We start from the raw sequence: 18,682 nt of genomic DNA on the forward strand, positions 1-18,682 counted from the left end.
CACCCCCTCCTCGCTGCACCCCGTCCCTCTCCCCCCGCCCGCGCCCCGCCTCTCCCGCCCCGTCCCTTCCTCTTCCCTTTCCGAGCCTGCTGGGACTCGTAGTTCCGCGGCCCCGGCGCTGCTCTTGGCCCGGTTGCTCCGCCTGTTGCTCCGCGCCTCTCCGCGCCTCTCCGCGCAGGTGGGTCCGGCCGCGCCGCGCTCCCATCCCCGCGCCCCCGCGCCGCTCCCGGCCGCGCTCCCATCCCCTCCCCGCACTGCTCCCGGCCGCGCTGCGCTCCCCGCCGCGCTGCGCTCCCGCGCCCGCTGCGCTCCCACCGCGCTGCGCTCCCGCGCCCGCTGCGCGCCGGGCGGCGGCGGCGGGGGGGGGGGGGGGGGGGGGGCAGCGCGACCCCGCCGCCGCCCGCCCCTTCGCAGGCTTTGACGTAGAGCAGCAGCCTCAAGGAGGAGAAATTCCTGCAAGTTTGGGAAACAAAGTAGGGTGAGGAGGGAGAAGCAGAGACCCGGCGAGGACCCGCCTGTGGCAAGAGCTCAGCCGCGCTGTTAGAGCCCGGGAGCCGCCGGCGGAGCGCCCGGCCCGGAGCTGGCAGCGTTACCCGCCCCGAACGCGACTTTTGCTTGCTTTCAGCATTTTTTTTTTTTTTTTTTTTTTTTTTTTCCCGAGCTGTGCCGGGCTCGGAGAGCAGAGCCACGACGGCCTGAGCCGCGGCTCAGCCCCCACCTCGCCGCAGACTTTTTGGGGAAGTTTTGGGCCGGGAAAGAGAGGAAGCAGGGGTGGAAGAAAGTCACGACTGAGCCGCGGAGTAAATCCTGCAGCCAGTGAGGCTGGCTCGGAAGGTCGTGGCTGGAACGCAGCCACACGGGCGATGTGAGCGTTTTGGTCCGGATGTGGCACCAGCATCTTCGAGCATCGCGTTAGCCGGGAGCGGACAAACCCACCCCGAAACCCCTGGAATCCCTGGGCGGATTTCCAGCAGCAGGAGCATCGGCAGCAGGGGGGCAGTAGCGACGGGAAGTGGGAGTTGCTACATGTCCGTGGGGCTCCCAGCATGTGGGTTCGAAGGGGAGGAGAGCTGGGGAAGGACCTGAGCCGGAGTGGGGGCTGGAGGTGGCGTGGGGACCCTCTGGGTCGTGGCCTGGTGGGTTTGGGGTGTAGCGGCCGAAGCGCCAGCCGGAGCTCCCGGCTGTGCCCGGCAGAGCTCGCGGAGGTCTTCTTAAAAAAAAACGTGCATGGGTTTCCCGAAACACCGTGGGGAACTGGGTGTCTCGGTGCTACCACATCGGTGCACCCTTGCGCTGCGGCTCACCCCAGAGCCGCTTTAAAAGGAGGTGTTAAAGTCTAAAACGCGGAGTTCGGAGTGGGAGGCAGTGGATTTGCGTGTTACCTGTATCACCGTCCTGGCCCTGTGTTGCCCTCCCGGATCCTCTTTGCTCCTGTCTCCGCTCCTTACTGGCTCTGTGCGGGGGGGTGAGCGATGGGGGGTGGGGGGGTTGTCCATGCGGTTTGGGCGCCCATTCGGGTGCCCGGGACCCTGGGAGCGGGGCAGGCTGCACCCGTCGGACCATCCCGTCCTGGCCCCCGCCGTGCCCTTGGAGCGCTGAGCTGAGCGCTTCTCCCTGCAGGATCCCCTCCAGCTTTTCCCCGCAGAGGCGCTGGTGCCCGACGGGACTGCTCGGCTCGCTGCAATGGAGGAGGATCCCACGCTGCAGCTCCGTGTCTTCGACCTCAACTGCTGGTGAGTCCGCAGTTTGCCGGCCCTGTGGCAGGGCTGAGCGGAGATCGGAGCGGCCGGGACGGGTATGGATACTACGGACACCCCAGCCATGGCTGGGCGCCCGCCTCCTGCAGCTATGCCTTGAGCTCCCCTGAGTTGGGGATCGCAGGGAGACCCCAAGCCTGTCCCCCCCCACGCCGCCTGCTCCCCTGCATCCGCCTCCGGGCCCCGGCAGCCCCCCGGTGCCTCCGACCACCCCCAAGACCCCCGTCTCCCGCAGGGCGATCCGCTACCTGAGCAAGCGGCTGCAGGAGCGCCTGCAGCTCATCGGGGACACCCTGTGCCAGGAGAGCTTCGACCTGGTGCTCCTCCAGGAGGTGAGGGCGAGCAGGGCGGCGCGTGGCTGGGAGGCCGAGGGGAGGCCGGAGGGAGCTGAGCGTGCCCGTTCTCAGCCCCTCCTGCTGTTCTCCAGGTGTGGAGCGAGCAGGATTACAGTGTCCTGAAGGAGAAGTTGGGAGGCTGCTACCCCTTCTCCCATTACTTCAGGAGGTGAGAGGGGCTGGAGCAGCCCCACCGGGTGTTGGTGGGGCAGTGGCAGGGCTGTGCTGTGTCCTTAGCATGGGGGATGCTTGATGATGACCTGGAAAGCCTGGTGAGGGTCCTTTAGGACACCTCAGTCACTGTGGCAGGCCATGGTCCTCTGTCCCCCAGCCCCCATGAGCACAGCCTGGAGACCCTGATGTTCAGGAGCTCCAGCTGGAGCAGTCCCATGCCGGAGCGGGTGCTGGGACCCATGGTCCTTCACTCAGGGGTGGAGGGTGGGATGGACGAGGTGTCCGCATTGGCTCACCGTGCCTTTCCGTCCTGCAGAGGGGTGATCGGCAGCGGCCTATGCGTCTTCTCCAGGTTCCCCATCCTGGACACGTTCCTCTACCAGTACTCTCTGAACGGCTACCCCTACATGGTGAGCAGAACGGGTGGGCAGCTCGGCACCGTGGCCCCGAGCCGTGAACACCCTTGCCAGCCCCGTCCCACTGTTCTCTTTCCCCTCTGGTAGCTCCAGCATGGAGACTGGTTCTGCGGCAAATCCGTAGGGCTCGTCGTTATTAAGATCTCTGAGATAGTCTTCAACATCTACGTGACCCACGTGAGTGTCCCAGGAAGGACCCGACGGGGAGGAGGAATGGCGGGATGGGACAGAGGGGCTCTCTGCCTCCCAGACCCCACGGGGGACCAGCCAGACTGGGATATTTGGGCTTTACCTGGTTGGGCGTCCTGCTGGGAAAGCTGGGCTCAGGTGGGGAACGGAAGGCCCTGCCCCATCCCGGCCCTGGGGTGAAGGCGGAAGGGTTGGGACCTAAGAGGCCACGAGGAGACCGCCTGGAGGGCTTGTGCCGGGGGGGGGGGGGCTGTGGGGGACAGCACGGAGCAAGCGCCAGCAAGGGCGGTCAGGGCCGCTTTGTCCCGTCGCCAGCTGCACGCCGAGTACTGCCGGGAGAAGGATGCCTACCTGCCGCACCGCGTGGTGCAGGCCTGGGAGCTGGCGCAGTTCATCCGGTGAGCAGCCGCGCGGGTCGCCCGGCGGGGTCTCGGCGGCGGCAGCCAGCCAGCCCTGGCATCCACCGCGGGAACCTCCCCCCCCCCCCCCAGCCCCCCGGCCCCTTCCCCTCCTCCCCAAAACCCGCGGCGCGTGCCCCAGCTCGCCGTGGGGGGGGGGTCCCAGGCAGGGAGGGGGCGGCGGTTCGCGGGCGAAGCCCTCTGCCCGTCCCGTCCCCCATCTGTCCCCCCCCGCCGCCGTGCCCAGGCACACCTCCGCGGCGGCCGACGTGCTGCTCCTGGGAGGGGACCTGAACACGCACCCCGAAGACGTGGGCATCCGGCTGCTGCGCGGCTGGACGGGGCTGCGCGACGCCTTCGCCGAAGCCAAGGGCTTCGAGGTGAGCGGTCGTGTGTCCCCCCCCCCCCGAGGGGGGCAGCGTGGCTGGGGGGGGGGTGCTGCTGCCCCCCCCCGCCCCCCCAGCCAGCGGAGGGAGAGCCCACGGGGCGCGTTCGCGCTCCAGGGCTGCGAAGACGGCTGCACCCTGGTGCCGCGCAACTGCTTCGCCGCCAAGACGGAGCTGCAGCCCTTCCCGCTGGGCGTCCGCATCGACTACGTCCTCTACAAGGTGAGGGGCCGGCGCCGCGGCACCGCGGGCGTCCACGCACACCCCCCCCCCCCCCTCCCCCCCCCCCCCCGTTAACCAGGCCGCCTCCCCCCCCCCCCCCCGGCTCGCCCAGGCCACCTCCGATTTTGTGGTGAAGTGCAAGGAGCTGAGGACCACGACGGGGACGGCGCCGGGCAAGGACATCCCCTACTCGGACCACGAGGCCGTGATGGCGACGCTGCACGTGCGGAGGCGGGACGGGGCCCCGGGGCCGGCCCGCGGCGCTGCCGGTGAGACGGCGACGGGGCGCGGTGCCGGCCACCACCACCACCACCAGCAGCAGCCCCGGTCCTGCTTCAAGGGGCATTTTGGGGAGGTTTTTTTCCCCCCCCCCACCATCATCCCGGTTTGGGGCTTGCGGGGAGGAGGGAGGCGCTAGGACGGGTAGGGACGGGCCGTGCGGCGCGGCGCCGAGCCCGGCACCGCGGGGAGCAAAAGGGAGGCGCCGAGGGCCCCGGCAAGCCGCCGCTCTCGCCCGCAGGGCCGGCCCTGGCCGACGTGGTGAACGAAGCGAGCGCCGAGGTGCGCGCGGGGCTGCACGCGGCGCGGCGCCGGCGCTCCTCCTCGGCCCGGACGGCCGCGCTGGCTCTGCTGCTGCTGCTGCTGCTGCTGCAGGCGGCCGCGGGCCTGGGCACGCTGGCGGGCTGGGCCGCCGCGCGGCCCTTCCCCGCGCTCGCCTCCTGCCTGCTGGCCTTGCTCGCCGGCGGCGGGCTGCTGCTCGCCGCCGGCCTCTACCTCTTCCACACCGTGGAGGTGAGGATGCTGCAGGGCGCCGAGGAGGAGATGCGGCTGGCGCTGCACCGGTGCCTGGGCGCCGCCGGAGCCGGAGCCGGAGCCCGCGGCCGCCTCTCCCTGTAGTTGCCTCCTGGTTTTCGAGGAGCAGCGTCGCCTTTCCTGCTGCACTGAACCTTTGGGGACTGGGCTGTAGCATTTTTGTACCACGACGGAGGCGTTTTTAACTGTGATTTTTATTATTATTATTACTATTTTTTAAACACACCCTTCGTGGCTTCCTGCGAGCCCCAATACCATCTCGGGGACCTTTCCCCAAGGACCCAGAGCTCTGGATCTTCCCTGCTCGTCCCTGCCCCAGGTGGGCACTGACGGCCAGGAGATGCTGCGATGCTTTCCGCAGCCTCCCGCCGCGGCCGTGGGCTCTCCCGGGGTGGGGGGGGTGGGGGTCAGACCGGAGCCCGGTCCTGCCAGCCGGACGCAGCCGCGGTCTCTAACCCTGCCGGCTGCTCCGAAAGCTACGCTTGACTTGGATAGCAAATAAAGGCGGCGGTTTAGCCCTTTGTGCTGGCTCTAGGAAGGTTTATTCCAAGGCAGGGTGACAGCGGAGCGGGACGGGTGGTAGGAGTGAAGGGTGGGATGGGTGGAAACAGCAGGACGAGGGGTACCGTCTCCGCGGCGGAGGACCCTGCTCCCGGGACGCCGGTCCCCGGGTTGAGAGGCCGGTCCCGAGACCAGTCCGTCGCTGCCGGCCGAGAAGAAACCCCGGCGGCAGGAGGAGGACGCGGCAGCATCATCCCGGGGGTGGTGGATGTGGGGGTGAGCAAGGGGGGGGTGAGTAAAATCCGCTCGGAGATCTGGTGGCTAAATTCCCCCCCTTCCCTTGCTGTAAGGCCCCCGCGCTGCCCTTTCCTACCCCAATTTCCTGGAGCGGCCGGCGCCGGCTCGGCAGCGAGGCAGAGCCCCGGGCCCGTCGCTGGCCCCGCGGGCGGCAGCCGCACGTGTCCGGGGCCGGGACGGATGCGCTGGGCTGGGACAGGTGCCCGGCACCGGGACGCGCGGTCCCAGGGGCTGCAGCCGCCGGCGCCTCCTCTCCGTGCCCGGCGCCTTCGCCGAGACCCACCTGCGCTGGCTGCAGTCGCGGCTTCGCGCCCGGGAGCGGGTTGGGCTCGCCGAGCCGAACCCTTCGCAACGGGCTCCGGTTTCTCCTTCTCGGGCGAACACCAGGCAGAGCCGCGGCAGCCTCCGTGTTTTGTTTTTTTTCCTCCCCTCCCTGCAAATCTGTTTTTCAAGCAAGCACCAGGCAAAGGCGATGCAGCCAAGCACGGTGGTGGTGGTGGGGGGGGGGGTCTGGCCCCTGTGGGGACAAGCGCCCTCTCCGCGTCCCAAAGCCGGGAAGCTCCTCGGCGGCTCCGCGTCCGTCGGCATCTGTCCCCGCTCCAGGGGGGGCCTTGGCGAGCGGGGAGGTGCCGGGCGCCGGCGGGGCTCAGGCCCGCAGCTCGCTGAGCCGCTTCTCCTCCTGGACGTGAATGAGGCCGTTGCGCTTGTTCACCACCTCCAGCAGCTGCGCCAGGATCTCCCGCTCGGCCGCCCGCTCCGCCGGCGTCTTCAGGGCTTCTGCCGGAGCACGGGAGCGTGGAGCGGCGGGGCCATCGGGGTTGGGGACAGCGGGGTGCCCCCCAAGCCCGCGCCCCGGTGCGTGCACGTGCGCGCGCGGCCGCTCACCCTCCTTGTGCAGGTACTGCCGCAGCTGCTGGTCGAGCTGGCACTGCTGCTCCTCGAGCTTCAGCTCCTGCACCCTGCGGGAGAGGGACGCGCCGCTGCCTGCGGGGCCCGGGAGAGGCGGCCGCAAGGAGCAGAAATTTGGGGGTGGGGGGGGGGAATATCGTGCCCCCCCCCGGCTGCCACGCACAGACGCGGCAGCCCGGGGAGCGTCCCCAGGAGCCCTGCCCCGAGCTTACGCGATCATGAGGTCCGACTCCTCGGACACCAGGCTGTTCTTCTTCTGCACCAGGTGCAGCAGCTGGTTCATCCACTGCGTCTTCAGGTCGGCCTGGGTGCCTGCGGGCAGAGCGTGAGCCACCCCCGGCCCCAGGGTGGGTGGGACGGGGTGCCCCCCCCCAAAAAAAAAAAAAACGGTGCTCTTACCCTCATCCCGGAGGAACTTCTCCAGCTTTATGCCCTGCTTCTCCAGCTCCTGGAAGGTCACTTCGATCTCCTCCAGGCGCCGCTGGATGGCCTGCGAGCGAAGAGCGGCGTTGGCCCGCGCCCCGGTGCGCCCCGGCACATCCCGGCGCGCGGCCGGTCGGCCCACGGCTCGCCTCGCGCCCGCCCGCCCCGGCGAGGCTACCTGCGCCTTGCAGAACCGCTTCATCTGGGCCTCCCTGGTGCGGCGGTGCAGCGTCCGCCTCCAGGTCGGGTATTTCTCCGTTTCCTCCAGGATCAGGCGCTGCACGTCGAAGCACAAGCAGCTGCGTGCCGAGCGGCTCCGCAGCCCGGCAGACCCAGCGGTGCCGGACCCAGTGGGCGGGGGGGGGGGGGCTTGGTTCTCCTGCGCGGAGAAACCACTCACCGACTCTGCCACGGTGCCAAGGTCCGAGCCTTCCTCCTCCTCCTCTTCCTCGCTGTTGCTCTCCTCTGAAGCTGCCCAAAGAGAAGAGCCGGTTCGGAGCGGCGCCTCGCGTGCACGGCGCTCGCGCGGGCCCAGGGGTGCGCAATACCAGAGCGGGCTGAGCCCCCACAAACTCATCTCCCCTTGCAGCACCCTCCCAGCTGAGCTGGGCCCGTCTCCGTGGGCAGGGAGGACCGGGGGTGGGGGGTGCTTGGACCACGGCCGCCCCCCCCCCAGCTGCAGGAGACTCCAGCTTGCAGCCCCCTACCTTCCTCCTCATCCGCTGTTTCCTCCTCCTCCTCCTCCCAGCCACCTTGTCCTCGTCCTGGGGTGAGGAGCAACTCGGGCGCTGGCCCGAGCCTCAACCTGGCCGGCTTCGGCGGCGGCTCCAGCTCCGCATCCGCTGTCAGGCTCAGCGTGGACAGGTTGAGCTTCTCCAGGGGCGTCAGGACGATCTTCCTTCTGCCCCTGCTCTCCTCGCCCTCCTCTGCGGGCTCTGCTCCGGGGCCCTGCTCATCCCTCGCTTCCTCAGGCCCGGGGCCCATAGCATCCGGCAGCGACTCCCGCAGGGCTGCCAGCGGCGGCACCGGGGCGCCGGGGAGCCCCAGCCCAGCGGGCGCTGCCTCCTCGGGGGCCGCAGGCGGGCTCCCGGGGGCCGGGGCCGGGCGGCTGGCGGCAGCATCCTAGGGCAGAGCCGACGGCGGAGGGGGATGCAGCGCGGGGCCGTGCTGGAGCATCGCCCTGCACCCTTTAGGGGCTGGGACGCTGCCTCCGCGCTGCCCCCCCCCCAATTCACCCAGCACGGTTTTGGCTACTCACCCCATCGGGCCGTGCCGGGGCCTCATCCTGGGACGGCTCCATGCTGGGGAGATTGGGGTCGTGGAGCGAGCAGTAGAAACAACCTGGGGGGGGGGCACAAAGCTGTGTCACAAACTGGGAAGGAGGCTGCAGCATGGGGACATCGTGGGCTGCAAGGCAGGGCCCCCGTGGGCTGAAGCATGGCCCCTGCAGGGACGCTGCAGGCTGCAACATGAGGACGCTGGCTGCAATGTGGGGACCCCATGGGCTGCAACGTGGGGATCCCATGGGCTGCAATGTGGGGACACTGGAGGCTGCAATGTGGGGATCTCATGGGCTGCAAGGTGGGAACCTGTGGGCTGCAGCGTGGGGACATCGTGGGCTACAATGTGTGGATCTCGTGGGTGGCAGCGTGGGGACATCGTGGGGACCCCGTGGGCGGCAGCGTGGGGACCCCGTGGGTGGCAGCGTGGGGACATCGCGGGTGGCAGCACAGGAGCCCGGCCCCAGCTCGCCAGCACACACCCAGGGCGAAGAACCGGCTGAGCAGCCGCCAGCAGCACCTCTAGGGATTGCCTCCCGAAAATTTGGAGGGACGAGCGCCCTCCAGCCCCCGGCAGCAGCCCGGCTCACCGTCCTCCTCGTCGAAGGCGTAGTCGCCCAGGCGCAGGGTGGCCCCGCACCGGCGGCACTGGAAGCAGCCGCGGTGGAAGAAGCGGCCCTCGGCGCTCACCCGCTCCACGATGTAGACGCGGCGGGCGCAGAAGTAGCAGGCGTCGCTGCTCTCGCCACGCGCCGCGGGCTGCGGGAGCGCAGGGCAGGCTGCGAAGGGCCCGGGGCTGGGGGGGGGGGGGCCCGGCCTCTCCCCCACCCCCCAACCGAGGTGGGTACGGGCGGCTGGGGAAGGGATCTCTGGCACCAGAGAGGGAGCGGCGCGGCTTTCCTCCGGAAAACCAGTCGAGTCAGGAAACACGTTGGGAGGAGTCCCAAGCCCGTGGGTGTTGCTTTGCGCAGCCCAAACCGCAGCCCTGGCTTTGCCCCCCCACCACCACCGCCAGGCTCCGAGGGCCCCCCGAAACGCCGGACCCGGCACCGTGCCCCGGGGCCACGCGGGCACCGAGGACCCACCTGGCTGGGGTCCGCCGCGGCGCTCGCGGGCTGCTCGTGGCCGCCGTCCCGAACGGCTGCGTCCGGCTCCAGCTAAAAAGCGACCCAAGGCGAAGGCTCGGCATCGCCTCCCGGCTCGGGGACGGAGACCCCCCCTCACCTCCGCCGCCGCCACGCCGCATCCCCGGCGTCCCGTAGGGCCGGGCGGCCGCCACGGCGCTCGCCGGGACAGACCCACCTCTGCTTCCCAGCGGCTCCTCTTGGGCTCAGCATCCTTCTGGGCTTCATCCTGCAGTCGCAGAGCGGGCGGCTGGGAGAGGGGCCGGCGGCCGAGCGCAGCACGTGCCAGCGCAGCGGCTGCCGGGCCGGGATGGGATGAGGTGGGATGGGATGGGATGGGATGGGATGGGATGGTCCTCACCTGGGCGCGCTTCAGCGTCAGGTTCCGGCTCCTCTGCAGCTTGCTGAGGAAGAGGATGGTGCCCTTGGTGCCGCGGGGCGGCGGCGGCTTCTGGGCGACTTCCTCGGACCCTGCGAGAGCGGGGACGTGGCCGTGCTCGCGCGGTGCAGCCAGCCAGCGAGGCAGAGCCCTGCTCCCCCGCGCCGGCGGGGAGGCACCCGGCCCGCCCCGGTCCCCCGCACCCGGGGGGTGCGCCGGGGGGGAGTCGGGCTGAGGGCGCCACGCGGCCGGGACGGGGCTCCAGCCCTTCCCGGCGGCTCCTACCTGGAGAAGGCTTGAAAACCTCGTAAAACTGGCTGAGGTAGGTGATGAGCCCCAGGCGGCTGGGCTCCGACATGGAGGCCATTTCGGTGCTGGAGAGCACGGGCTGGATGCCCAGCTCCTGCTCCGCCGCGTCCAGCACGGTCTGGTGCCTCCGGACAGGGTCCAGCGGGTCGACGGCATCGAAATCCCTGCGGAGAGGCACAGTGTGGGCTCGGCGGGGCCGGGGGCTCCCGGGGACACCCCCTCTCCTCCCCCCGGGCGAGGGCACTCACACGAGGTCGGGGCGGAAGCGGTGCACGAGGGCGCAGAGGGCCAAGCCGCTGCTCCAGGACCGCGTGAAGTCGGCCACCTCGACGCCGCGGTAGCCGGCCGTGCTGGCCCGGCACCAGCTCAGCAGCTCCTCGTAGGCGTCTCCGGCCACTGCAGGGGCGACGGCGCGTTGGCCCCCGCGTCCCGCAGAGCCAGGGACGGGAACCGCCGCTGCGCTGGGGAGGAGTGGGAGCGACAACGAGGATGGGCAGGGAAATCGGGGGCGGCCGGCGAGGGATGGGAGAGCTCGGCCCCGGGCCGGGGGGCGTGGGGGGGTCCGGCGCAGCGCCGGCCGCGCTCACCTGCGCTGAGCCGCTGGTCGCTCTTGCCCTTGTGGTCCACCTCCGCCATGCCCACCAGGTAGAGGTCCTGGACCTGCCGGCGGGGACATGCAGGCAGCGGGTTACTGACCCACGGGGGTGCCGGCCGGCCCCTCACCCCGGATGGGGGAGCCCTGTGCCCCCAGCGCCCCTGAGCCCGCTCGCAGCGGGGCAGGAGGTACCTGGCCGGGTTTGATGGCCTGCAGGTTGACGTTGGGGTAGCGGGTGGCGGGGTCGATGCTGTACTGGCTCACGTTCTTGTTGGTGTTGTCCGGCGAGGTTTGCGAGAGGAGCTGGTAGATGCTCTCCCTGGGCACGAGGTTGGGCTCAGCCCCGGTGTCGGGCACCGTCCTCTCCCTGCCGGAGCCAGGGGTGTGTGTGTGTATGGGGGGGGGGGGTCTCACCTCTCAGCCAGCACCTCCAGCGGGGGGGTCCCGGCCGCCCAGCGCCGCACCATCCATGCCGCGTCGAAGGCGGCCAGGAAGCCCCTGGCCACGCCGGTGCCCAGCGGCCAGAAGGGCTGCGAAGAGGGAGGAGAAGCGGGGATGGAGCCGCGCGGCCGGTCGGGTCGGGAGCACCTGGCCGAGGCGCTGGGAGGAGGCCGGGACTTGGCCGGAGATAAAAGGCAGCCGGGGCAGCGAGACGCGGCGTGGGGCGAGCTCTGAGACGCGGCTCCCCCCCCCACACCCCACCTCTGCAACCGCCCTCCCCGGCTGCCGGGACACCCGGTGCAGGGCTCGGAGAAGGGGACAACGGTCTGGGAAGCATCCCGGTGCCGGGCACACCGGAGCAAGGATGGGGGCACGCTCCAGGGCCGGGGTAGAGCTTGCAAAAACAAGAAACCCCTCCTGTCCCAGCCCTCGCGGGGGAGGCCGGGAGCGGGGAACCCGAGGCGCAGGGGAGCGGGCAGGAGCTGCCGCGGGCTGCGTGGAGCCGGGTCCTCACCTCCACCAAGCAGTCGCCCACCAGCCCGAGGAGCAGGCGGGCGCCGTGCTGCTCCCGCACCAGGGCCGCGTTCTCCGAGCGGGTCATGCAGGTGAAGTCGAACATGTCGACGTCCGGCAGGCCCCGGTGGTTGAGGGCGAACTCCAGCTCGGGCAGGCGGTAGTTGGTGGAGAAGTTGGCTGCTTCTTTGGCGTAGCTGAGGAGGGCTTCCCGGTTGACGTTGTCCGGGGCCAGGAGGCTCTCCGTGTCCGGCTTGTCCTGCAGGGATGGGGACGGGGTGAAGCTGGCTGCCCTGAGGCCGGGCAGGGAGATGAGCCAGCTCGGGACCCGCATCCCTGCTCCGGGCTTCGAGCCGGGGCCGGATCGCGCGCGCCTCACCTCGAGGATGACCCCCATCTTGAGCAGGCTCTGCTTCTTGGCCGTCATGACGAAGTAGTGAGTGTCGTCCTTGTAGTAGACGATGTTTTCCAAGTCGATACCTGGCATCCGGCAAGAGGCGGGAGCCGTGCTGAGCCCGGCGGGAGCCGCCGCCGGCACCGGGGCCGCGGGGAGCCCCCGGCTCGGCGTCAGCCACCAAACGTCCCCGGCGTTGGGTCTCCGGGCACCGTGTGGGGACGCAGCGTCCCTCCCAGCCCAGGCAAGGGACATCCAGGCTCCCGGGAAGGGGGCCAGGGACCAGTGCCGGGGCCAGGCCACCGACCCGTCTTGTTGTAGAGGTTTTGGAAGAACTTCTGGTTGTAGATTCGGGCCACGCCGCTGATCTCGGCCACCTCCACCTCGGCCCGGCTGTGGCGGTTGACGAAGTTGGTGGTGATGCCGATGGCCAGCTTGCCGCGGGTCTCCTTCCGCTCGAAGCCTGCGGCGGGCAGCGATGTGAGCGCCGGCCCCGGCCCCGGATCCGGACCCGGGTGGCCCAGCCTGGCCCCCATTCACCTTCGGGGACAAATTTGCCGCCTCCGGCCGAGATGAGGACGTCGAACGCGTAGCGGCTCAGGGGCGAGGAGCTGGGCTGCAGCAGGGCCCGCCAGCCGCCACCTGCGCGGGGAGGGGGAGAGGTGGCGTCAGGGGAGGGGGGAGAAGCCGGAGATGCCTCCCAGCACCGGACTGTGTCACGAGCGTGCCAGGTCTCTGCTCTGGAGGAAGCGCTTATATCGTCCCCCCCCCTAGACTATCAGATGGACGGGGGGCTCACAGCACCCATCCGAAGCCCAAGGGTGCTGGGTCCCCCCCCCCCCGCCCCTTTGCAGCGACGCCTTACCCTGTTTGCCCGTCTTGCCGGCGGGAGGCAGGACGCCCTTAAAGCGCATGTTGGTGTGAACCTCCACCCCGAGGAGCAGAGCCACCTTCAGCAGGATCAGCTGGAGCTGCCGGATACCTGGAAAGGGAGAGAGGGTGCGGAGGGGTGGGAGCCCCCCAAAACCCCCCACAACATCCCCCTGCAGAACCCTTGCCCGGTCCTAGGAGGTCCCCATGCACCCCACGGTGCTGGGGCCGGGGTGCTGAGCGGGTCCCCAGCCCTCCGCCCCCATCCGCCGCCACTCACTGATGTGGTCCAACGTGCCGGTGCAGAAGCGCCCGTAAAACTTCTTGGCGCCCAGCGCCCGCAGGTCGTGGATGGTGAAGGGCCAGAGGTGCAGGACGTTGTTGCGGGAGAAGGAGTCCCGCTTCTCCACCAGCACCACGCGGGCGCCCAGCAGGGCCAGCTCGATGGCCACGCGCAGCCCGCAGGGGCCGGCCCCCACCACCAGGCACTGCGAAGGGGACAGGGGCCCTGACGGGGCCGGTGCTCCGCAGGGATTTTTTTTTTTTTTTTTGGGGGGGGGGGAGGGGAGGGTGGTAAATCCCCCAGGGAGCTCAGCACCGCCACAAGCAGCATCTCCCCACACCGGGTCAGGATCCGTCCTTCCCCATCCCCAAGGCGCAATCAATGCGTCTCGCTGCGAATAGCACCGGGGGGCCCGGCTGGGGTCACCCCCGCCTCCCGCTCCAGCCCGCCTGCCCCAGCCTGGCCTTTGCTCCGGCGCTCCAGCAGCAATTAAGCGCTCGGCACGATAAGGCAGGCGCGTTTCCGTCTGCAGCTTGCAGCAGATGGGGGCCGGGGAGGGTTTTGCTGGCAAAACCCGGCTCCGAGGTCGGGTGTCCCGCCAGCCCCATGGAAAGGGCCGGGAAGGCGATGGGGGTGCAAGGGGCGACAGGGCACGGATCGGGGTCCCCTAATCCCACGGGATCGCCCAGCCCACGGTCCTGGCCCGGCGGGAGAGGGCTCGGCTGCACCCTCCGCCCCGGCGCGAGCGGCACCGAGCTGGCGCCGTGCCTCGGGGAAGAGGAGCGGGCAGCGCTGACGGCCACGCTGACGAGCCACGCAGCCCGGTGCCAAGGCGCTGCCGCGAAATCCCGCCCGGCACCTCGCTCCGCCCGGATTCCCGGATGCCCTGGCGGATGCTCTCGCCGCGGTACCTTGGTGCTGGCGCAGGCCGTGCCCTGGTCGTAGTCCTTGTGCCCGGCTTTCTTATCCAGCTTGCTCCAGAGCGCCTTGGCGCTCCACGAGTTGAGGGCAGCCTTGAGGCCGTGGTAGAGGTGCAGCCCGGTGCCCGGCAGCGCCAGGTGCTGCCGCAGCTCCTGGAAAGCGCCCAGCGCCTCCTGGCACCGGCTGGCCCGCAGGAACCTCTCGAAGAGGGCATGGGCCGGGTTGCCCGGCTCGCCGTCCGGCGCGCTCATCCCGGCTCGGCCCCGGCAGCCTGGCGAGGGGACACGACGGGGGTGGCTGAGCTCGCTGGGTGGGGGGGGTCCCTTCCTCCCTCCTGGCCTCCCCCCTCGCCAGCTAGGTAAACCCGTCCGAATTGGGAGCCTGGCTGCAGCCATTGCATGGATGCCGCAATCCGAACCTTGGACACCTTGCACCCGAAATTTGGGGTGGGGGGGGGGATGCTCCTCCCGGTGGCTGCGCCCGGGGAGCCACCGTGTCGTCCCCCCCCCCCCCGCCAGCCGCCACGAGCAGCTTCCTCCTGGCCGCTCGTACCTGCGGCAAGCGAAAGCGAGCCGGGAGCTTCGGGGCCCCGGCAGAGAAGCCGCAACGCTTCCTTCCGCTTCGCCCCCGCCTCGCCGGCGAGGCGCGGGGCCGCGGAGAGGGGCCCCGGCAGCGGGGCAGCCGCGGTGCCCCGTTCCACCCGCTGCCCCCGAAAGCCGCAGGAGTTTCCCCTCTCCGAAGCCAGCGCCGGGGGTGGGGGGCAGAAAGCAGGACCGATCCCCCCTCCTGCAGCCTGGCTTTTGCAACCGGAGAGGGGGCAACTTTGCCCATCGCCTTAGCATCCGCCAACCGCGAGGAGCAGGACCGGAAAGACGAGCGTGGAGGTCGCATCCTCCAAGGACCCCCCCAAAGCAGCCCCGTCCGTCCCCAGCATCTCCCACCTGGAGACCCCCATGCAGGGGGGGCTGCGCGCTCCTGGCTGCAGCCTCCGGCTCAGGGCACCGACCCGGTTCCCAGCCCTGGGGCCGGCGGGAGCCCAGCGCCTTCCCGCTTCTCCCTTTTTCTCGCTAGCCCCAGCAGCAAGCGCAGGTTTTCCAGCTGGCCAAGGCGCCGGGCTGGGAAATCCGGCTCCCGAGCGGCCGGCGGGCAGGGCGAGGCGGCGACGGCGGGCCGCGAAGGTGGAAGCGCCGTGCGGTGGCGGCAAAGGGCTCGTCCGCCCGAAAGCCGGCGAGCTTGGACCTTTGAACCGCTCGTCTTTGACCTCGGCGCGAGCAGCGGGTGCCGCGCGCGCGGGGAGCGAGGCAGCAGCCGGCCCCAGAGGCTTTGCAGCAAGACGCAGGATGGCGAAAGGCTTCGGTGCAAAGCCAAGCTGCTGTGTTTGGGGACCACAGAGGCGAAAAGAGGTGTTTAACTAGCATCCTAAATGCCAACCGTGTTTTTCAAGCCTGTTCTCTCTCCAGCAATGTGACCTGCATGTGGCCGGGCTGCCAGGAAGCAGCCCGAGCCCTTGACTCCCAAACGCCGCGGGGCCGCGCGGCGCGAGGCAGAGCTCCGCGGTCGCGGGGGCTTTGGCCGGGGAGCGCGGCGGAGGCACAACAACGAGCCTTGTGTTCGGGTCCGAAGGAAACGGCGCTCGCGCTGTCGCGCCGCGGCCTTCCGGCACCGTCTGCCCCTTTGGCATTTTCCAAACCCACGCAAGAATTTCACCCGAACCGGCCGGGAAGGACAGAAACGCCCACGGATACCCAGCTCCTGCGAGTCTGCTGCAAATAGACAGCAGGGCTCCCAGCGAAGGCAGAGCCAGGGAACAGCGCGAGGGGCCTCCGGAAAGCTTTTCCCGCGGGAGGGTCTCTCGGGGCCGCCTGACGTCTCGGCCGAAGATCCAGGCCGCTTCTGGGAACGGGCAAAGGCAGCGAGCGCCGGTTTTTCCTGCTGTTTATGTGCTCAGACGCAGCACGGGAGGCGCTGGAAAGCGCCGGCATCCTGACGCTCGGCAGCACAGCCGCAGGACGGGGCAGGGGGAGCCCTTTGGCCAACCCTGCGGAAACCTGCCCTAATGCCGGAGTGTTTCATCCCACCAGCTTCCCCTTGGCCTGCTACCGTCAGCACGCGGCGGAGGCCGGCGGCGCGGGGAAGGGGCTGGAGCGGTGGAAGGAGTTCCCTTTAAAGCACGTGCCAAAAAGCCCTGGGAAAGTCCGTGCCGAGAGCCCCTCCGGGGTGCAAAGCAAGCAGAAACGCTGCAGCCCAAGCGTGCCCCGTGCCCAGCTCCAGCGCCCTGCACCGAGCCCGCTGGGTTTCCCATCCCCACCTTGCTCCCTGCGGGAAGCAGAACCGCGCACTTCTCCGGGACGTTTCGGTGCTGCCCTTCGCGGGGTGTCCGCAAGCCGTGGCTGCGTCCTGGGGGACGCAGAGATAACACCACGGAGCAGGACGCGGCGAAGGGGGAGCAAAAATACCCGCAACGTCGCTGCCCAGCTCGCGGGGCTCGGCTTCGCCCCCTCACCCAGCGCCAGCCCTTCGGGGCGCGCTGCCCGACGGCCGCTGCCTCTTGCAGCCGGATTTCGGGGCGAGGGGGAAGCCTGCGAGCCGCCGGGGTTTGCGCCCTGCAGCTTTTCCCTCTCCTCCAGCCCCGGTCGCCCCACGGGCTCCTCGGCTAAACGTAACGCTGCACGTTGGCGCGTCCGGGAAGCGGCGCTGGCTCGGGGCCGGGAGGCAGCCACAACCCGTGCAGCCCCAGCCCGGCCCCGTGGCGCCCCGAGGATGCTGTGCGGAGGCGATGAGCCCCGGGGGGGGCAGGGGGCTGCCAGCACCCCCGGCCGGGGCCGAGCCCCCAGCCCATGAACCGGAGCCGGGTCCTGGGAAAGGGAGCGGGAGGGCGATGGGGCCGAGAGCATCCTTCCCCCCGGCCCCACTGCGGCACGACCGAGCCGGGGAAACCCCACCGCAGCCAGGCTCAGCTGAGAAGAGGGACGGGACCCCGCTGCCCCCCGGGAAAGGCCGAGCGGCTCCACGGCCGGGGGCACCCGGCAGCCCCTCACCCCCTTCCAGACAAAGAGCTGCCACCGCCGGGCACCGCAGCCCTGGATGGCCCGTGGCTGCGGGGACGGTGCTGGGGCACAGGGGGCATGGGTGACCCCCCCCCCTTGCCCCACGTCCCCAGCGCAGCACCCTGAAATCACTGCCCCCCCCCACCCCCACTCCCGCAGTGGGGCCGGGGCCGGAGCGATGCTCCGCGGCGGGCGCAGGGGACCAATCGTGCCGGTGGGATGCGGCCGGCGGCTCCGGGAAAGGGGATGCCGGAATGCCCCCCGCCCCCGGGGACACTCTGCTCCATCCCCTCCCCACTCACCTCCAGGGCCCCGCAGATGGGGAAACTGAGGCACAGCCCAGCGCTGGCGCTTGCTCGTCGCAGCCGCCGGGCAAGGGCGTACAGGAAACCAGCTCTCGCTTTCCGCAAGCAACTGCCGGATCACCCTCTCCTCCCCCTCCAGCCGCCGAGAGGGCCCAGGCGTCCGGGCTGCTCCGAGGCGGTGCGTGCGCGGCCGCGACAGCCCAGCTCCCGCCTGATTGCAGAGGGGGCAGGGCACCTTCGGGTCTCTCCTGCTCTGAGAAGCGCCAAAATTTGCCGCAATTCTCTTGTTTTTCAGGACATTTTCAGCAATCGGGCTTCTTAGGAGGTTGCACTGCCTGAAACCTCGCTGCCGCGAGTCCAACCTCTCCTCTCCTCCGGCAGGACCCGGGAAGTTTGGAGAACTGTCAACGGCTGCCGAGCGCAACTTCCTCCGCTTTTATGCTTTGGGGTAAGAAACCAGCCTCTTTGCAAGGCAAATCAAAAGCCTCTTGCACTAACAGCTAAGTAGTTCATTCCCCCCCCCCCCCCGCTGTCCCCTCCCCGTGGCTAACTGCTCTGCCGTACTTCCTCCTATAGCCAGAAATAGAGCCCAGGAGCCGGATCCTGCTCTAGGCAGGCGGGACCCTGCTCAGCACCAGCTGCAGACCCCACTGCACAGAGCCAGGCTCCAAATCCCCACCAGCACCCGAGCCTCTGCGGACCTCAAAGAAGTTTGTGACAGCACTGCCAGCCGCGTCCCACGGTAGGAACCTCCCCGGGGGGGATGGAGATACCTGGGAACGAAGGATAGAGCCACTCGGTCACTCCGGATCGCTCTTGGCTAGGTGCTTTCTAGGGTTTCTTAGGTGGCCACGTCCTCCTGGCTGCTCTCCGGCTCGGCCAAGGCCACTACAGACCCTGCCAGGAGATGACTCCCAGGGCCAACCTGCCTGGAGGCTTGTGGGGACAGTGACTCACGGGCACGGGTGCGCTGGCACAGGGGCGAGGGTTACGTCGGCAGCTCGTGAGTCACCCGCGGCGCAGCCGGTGGCCGCGGCGGGTGGAGACGGCCAGCCCTGCACCTCCATCACGTCTTGCTGCGATGCCCTCGAGCACCGGCTTCCCGCAGGGCCCGGCGCGGAGCTCCGCTCTGGCCACGCCTGGGGCCAACCTGCAGCTCGGCTCGGGGCGTTTCGAGCCCACCTGCCCCGTGCAGAGTCCATCCGGAGCAAGAGCTGGGGCTGGAGCTGGGCAGGCAGAGGAGGATGTGGAAACTGCGAGTCTGCGTGAGACTGGGCGATTTTCCGATAGGCCGGAGCTGTTGGGAACAGCTCCCGCTGTTTGTGAGCGTTTTATGGTGCTAGGGAAAACTCTGAACACTAACGAGCTCCTTCCAGGCCAAGATTTAGCCTCACGGGAAGG

At 69.9% G+C, this 18,682-nt stretch overlaps 3 protein-coding genes across 6 annotated transcripts in view; 2 read left to right on the top strand and 1 right to left on the bottom strand.

The window, feature by feature from the left end:
* The first annotated feature begins 82 nt into the window (after positions 1-82).
* SMPD2 (sphingomyelin phosphodiesterase 2) lies at positions 83-5,213 on the top strand. Of its 2 annotated transcripts, none has more exons than XM_062595260.1 (11): positions 83-178; positions 1,621-1,733; positions 1,993-2,089; positions 2,185-2,261; positions 2,583-2,676; positions 2,770-2,859; positions 3,187-3,269; positions 3,517-3,649; positions 3,773-3,877; positions 3,990-4,146; positions 4,398-5,213. In XM_062595260.1, exons 2-11 carry the CDS (start codon positions 1,684-1,686, stop codon positions 4,772-4,774), a joined length of 1,263 nt encoding a protein of 420 aa, XP_062451244.1. In that variant the 5' UTR covers positions 83-178; positions 1,621-1,683; the 3' UTR covers positions 4,775-5,213. The 2 variants fall into 2 exon arrangements, with proteins under 2 accessions (XP_062451244.1, XP_062451245.1); XM_062595261.1 differs by lacking the exon at positions 83-178 and adding an exon at positions 679-985.
* Positions 4,869-18,165, bottom strand: MICAL1 (microtubule associated monooxygenase, calponin and LIM domain containing 1). 3 transcript variants are annotated; one of them, XM_062595234.1, is made up of 25 exons: positions 18,055-18,165; positions 13,920-14,200; positions 13,006-13,213; positions 12,721-12,837; positions 12,396-12,497; positions 12,163-12,318; positions 11,841-11,941; positions 11,463-11,720; positions 10,922-11,037; positions 10,700-10,826; positions 10,500-10,572; positions 10,161-10,308; positions 9,889-10,076; positions 9,586-9,695; positions 9,403-9,453; positions 9,186-9,257; positions 8,691-8,859; positions 8,079-8,161; positions 7,528-7,942; positions 7,221-7,291; positions 6,999-7,097; positions 6,797-6,887; positions 6,610-6,709; positions 6,374-6,447; positions 4,869-6,265 (listed from the first exon to the last, which is right to left on the bottom strand). In XM_062595234.1, the coding sequence occupies exons 2-25, from the start codon at positions 14,178-14,180 to the stop codon at positions 6,135-6,137; spliced, it is 3,321 nt and encodes a 1,106-aa protein (XP_062451218.1). In that variant the 5' UTR covers positions 14,181-14,200; positions 18,055-18,165; the 3' UTR covers positions 4,869-6,134. The 3 variants fall into 3 exon arrangements, with proteins under 3 accessions (XP_062451218.1, XP_062451219.1, XP_062451217.1); XM_062595235.1 differs by lacking the exon at positions 18,055-18,165 and adding an exon at positions 17,279-17,326 and having other exon boundaries at positions 4,869-6,262; XM_062595233.1 differs by lacking the exon at positions 18,055-18,165 and adding an exon at positions 17,279-17,326.
* The window catches only part of RPS10 (ribosomal protein S10), a 382,514-nt gene continuing 373,208 nt past the window's right edge, over positions 9,377-18,682 (top strand). The window contains exon 1 of the mRNA XM_062595286.1: positions 9,377-9,380. The gene's annotated coding sequence lies outside the window, so the exon portion shown is untranslated. The remainder of the gene's footprint in view (positions 9,381-18,682) is intronic.

Source organism: Rhea pennata, chromosome 25 (assembly GCF_028389875.1).
Source record: "Rhea pennata isolate bPtePen1 chromosome 25, bPtePen1.pri, whole genome shotgun sequence".
Taxonomy (NCBI): Eukaryota; Metazoa; Chordata; class Aves; order Rheiformes; family Rheidae; genus Rhea; species Rhea pennata.

Excerpts from the sequence above, each read along its gene's own strand:
- SMPD2 (XM_062595260.1), top strand. The coding sequence starts at position 1,684 with ATGGAGGAGGATCCCACGCTGCAGCTCCGTGTCTTCGACCTCAACTGC. Across the intron at positions 1,734-1,992 it reads GTCTTCGACCTCAACTGCTG|GGCGATCCGCTACCTGAGCA; the intron begins GTGAGTCCGCAG and ends CGTCTCCCGCAG. Across the intron at positions 2,677-2,769 it reads TGAACGGCTACCCCTACATG|CTCCAGCATGGAGACTGGTT; the intron begins GTGAGCAGAACG and ends CCCCTCTGGTAG.
- MICAL1 (XM_062595234.1), bottom strand. The coding sequence starts at position 14,180 with ATGAGCGCGCCGGACGGCGAGCCGGGCAACCCGGCCCATGCCCTCTTC. Across the intron at positions 12,498-12,720 it reads CGGCAAGACGGGCAAACAGG|GTGGCGGCTGGCGGGCCCTG; the intron begins GTAAGGCGTCGC and ends CTCCCCGCGCAG. Across the intron at positions 10,827-10,921 it reads CTGGAGGTGCTGGCTGAGAG|GGAGAGCATCTACCAGCTCC; the intron begins GTGAGACCCCCC and ends CCTCGTGCCCAG.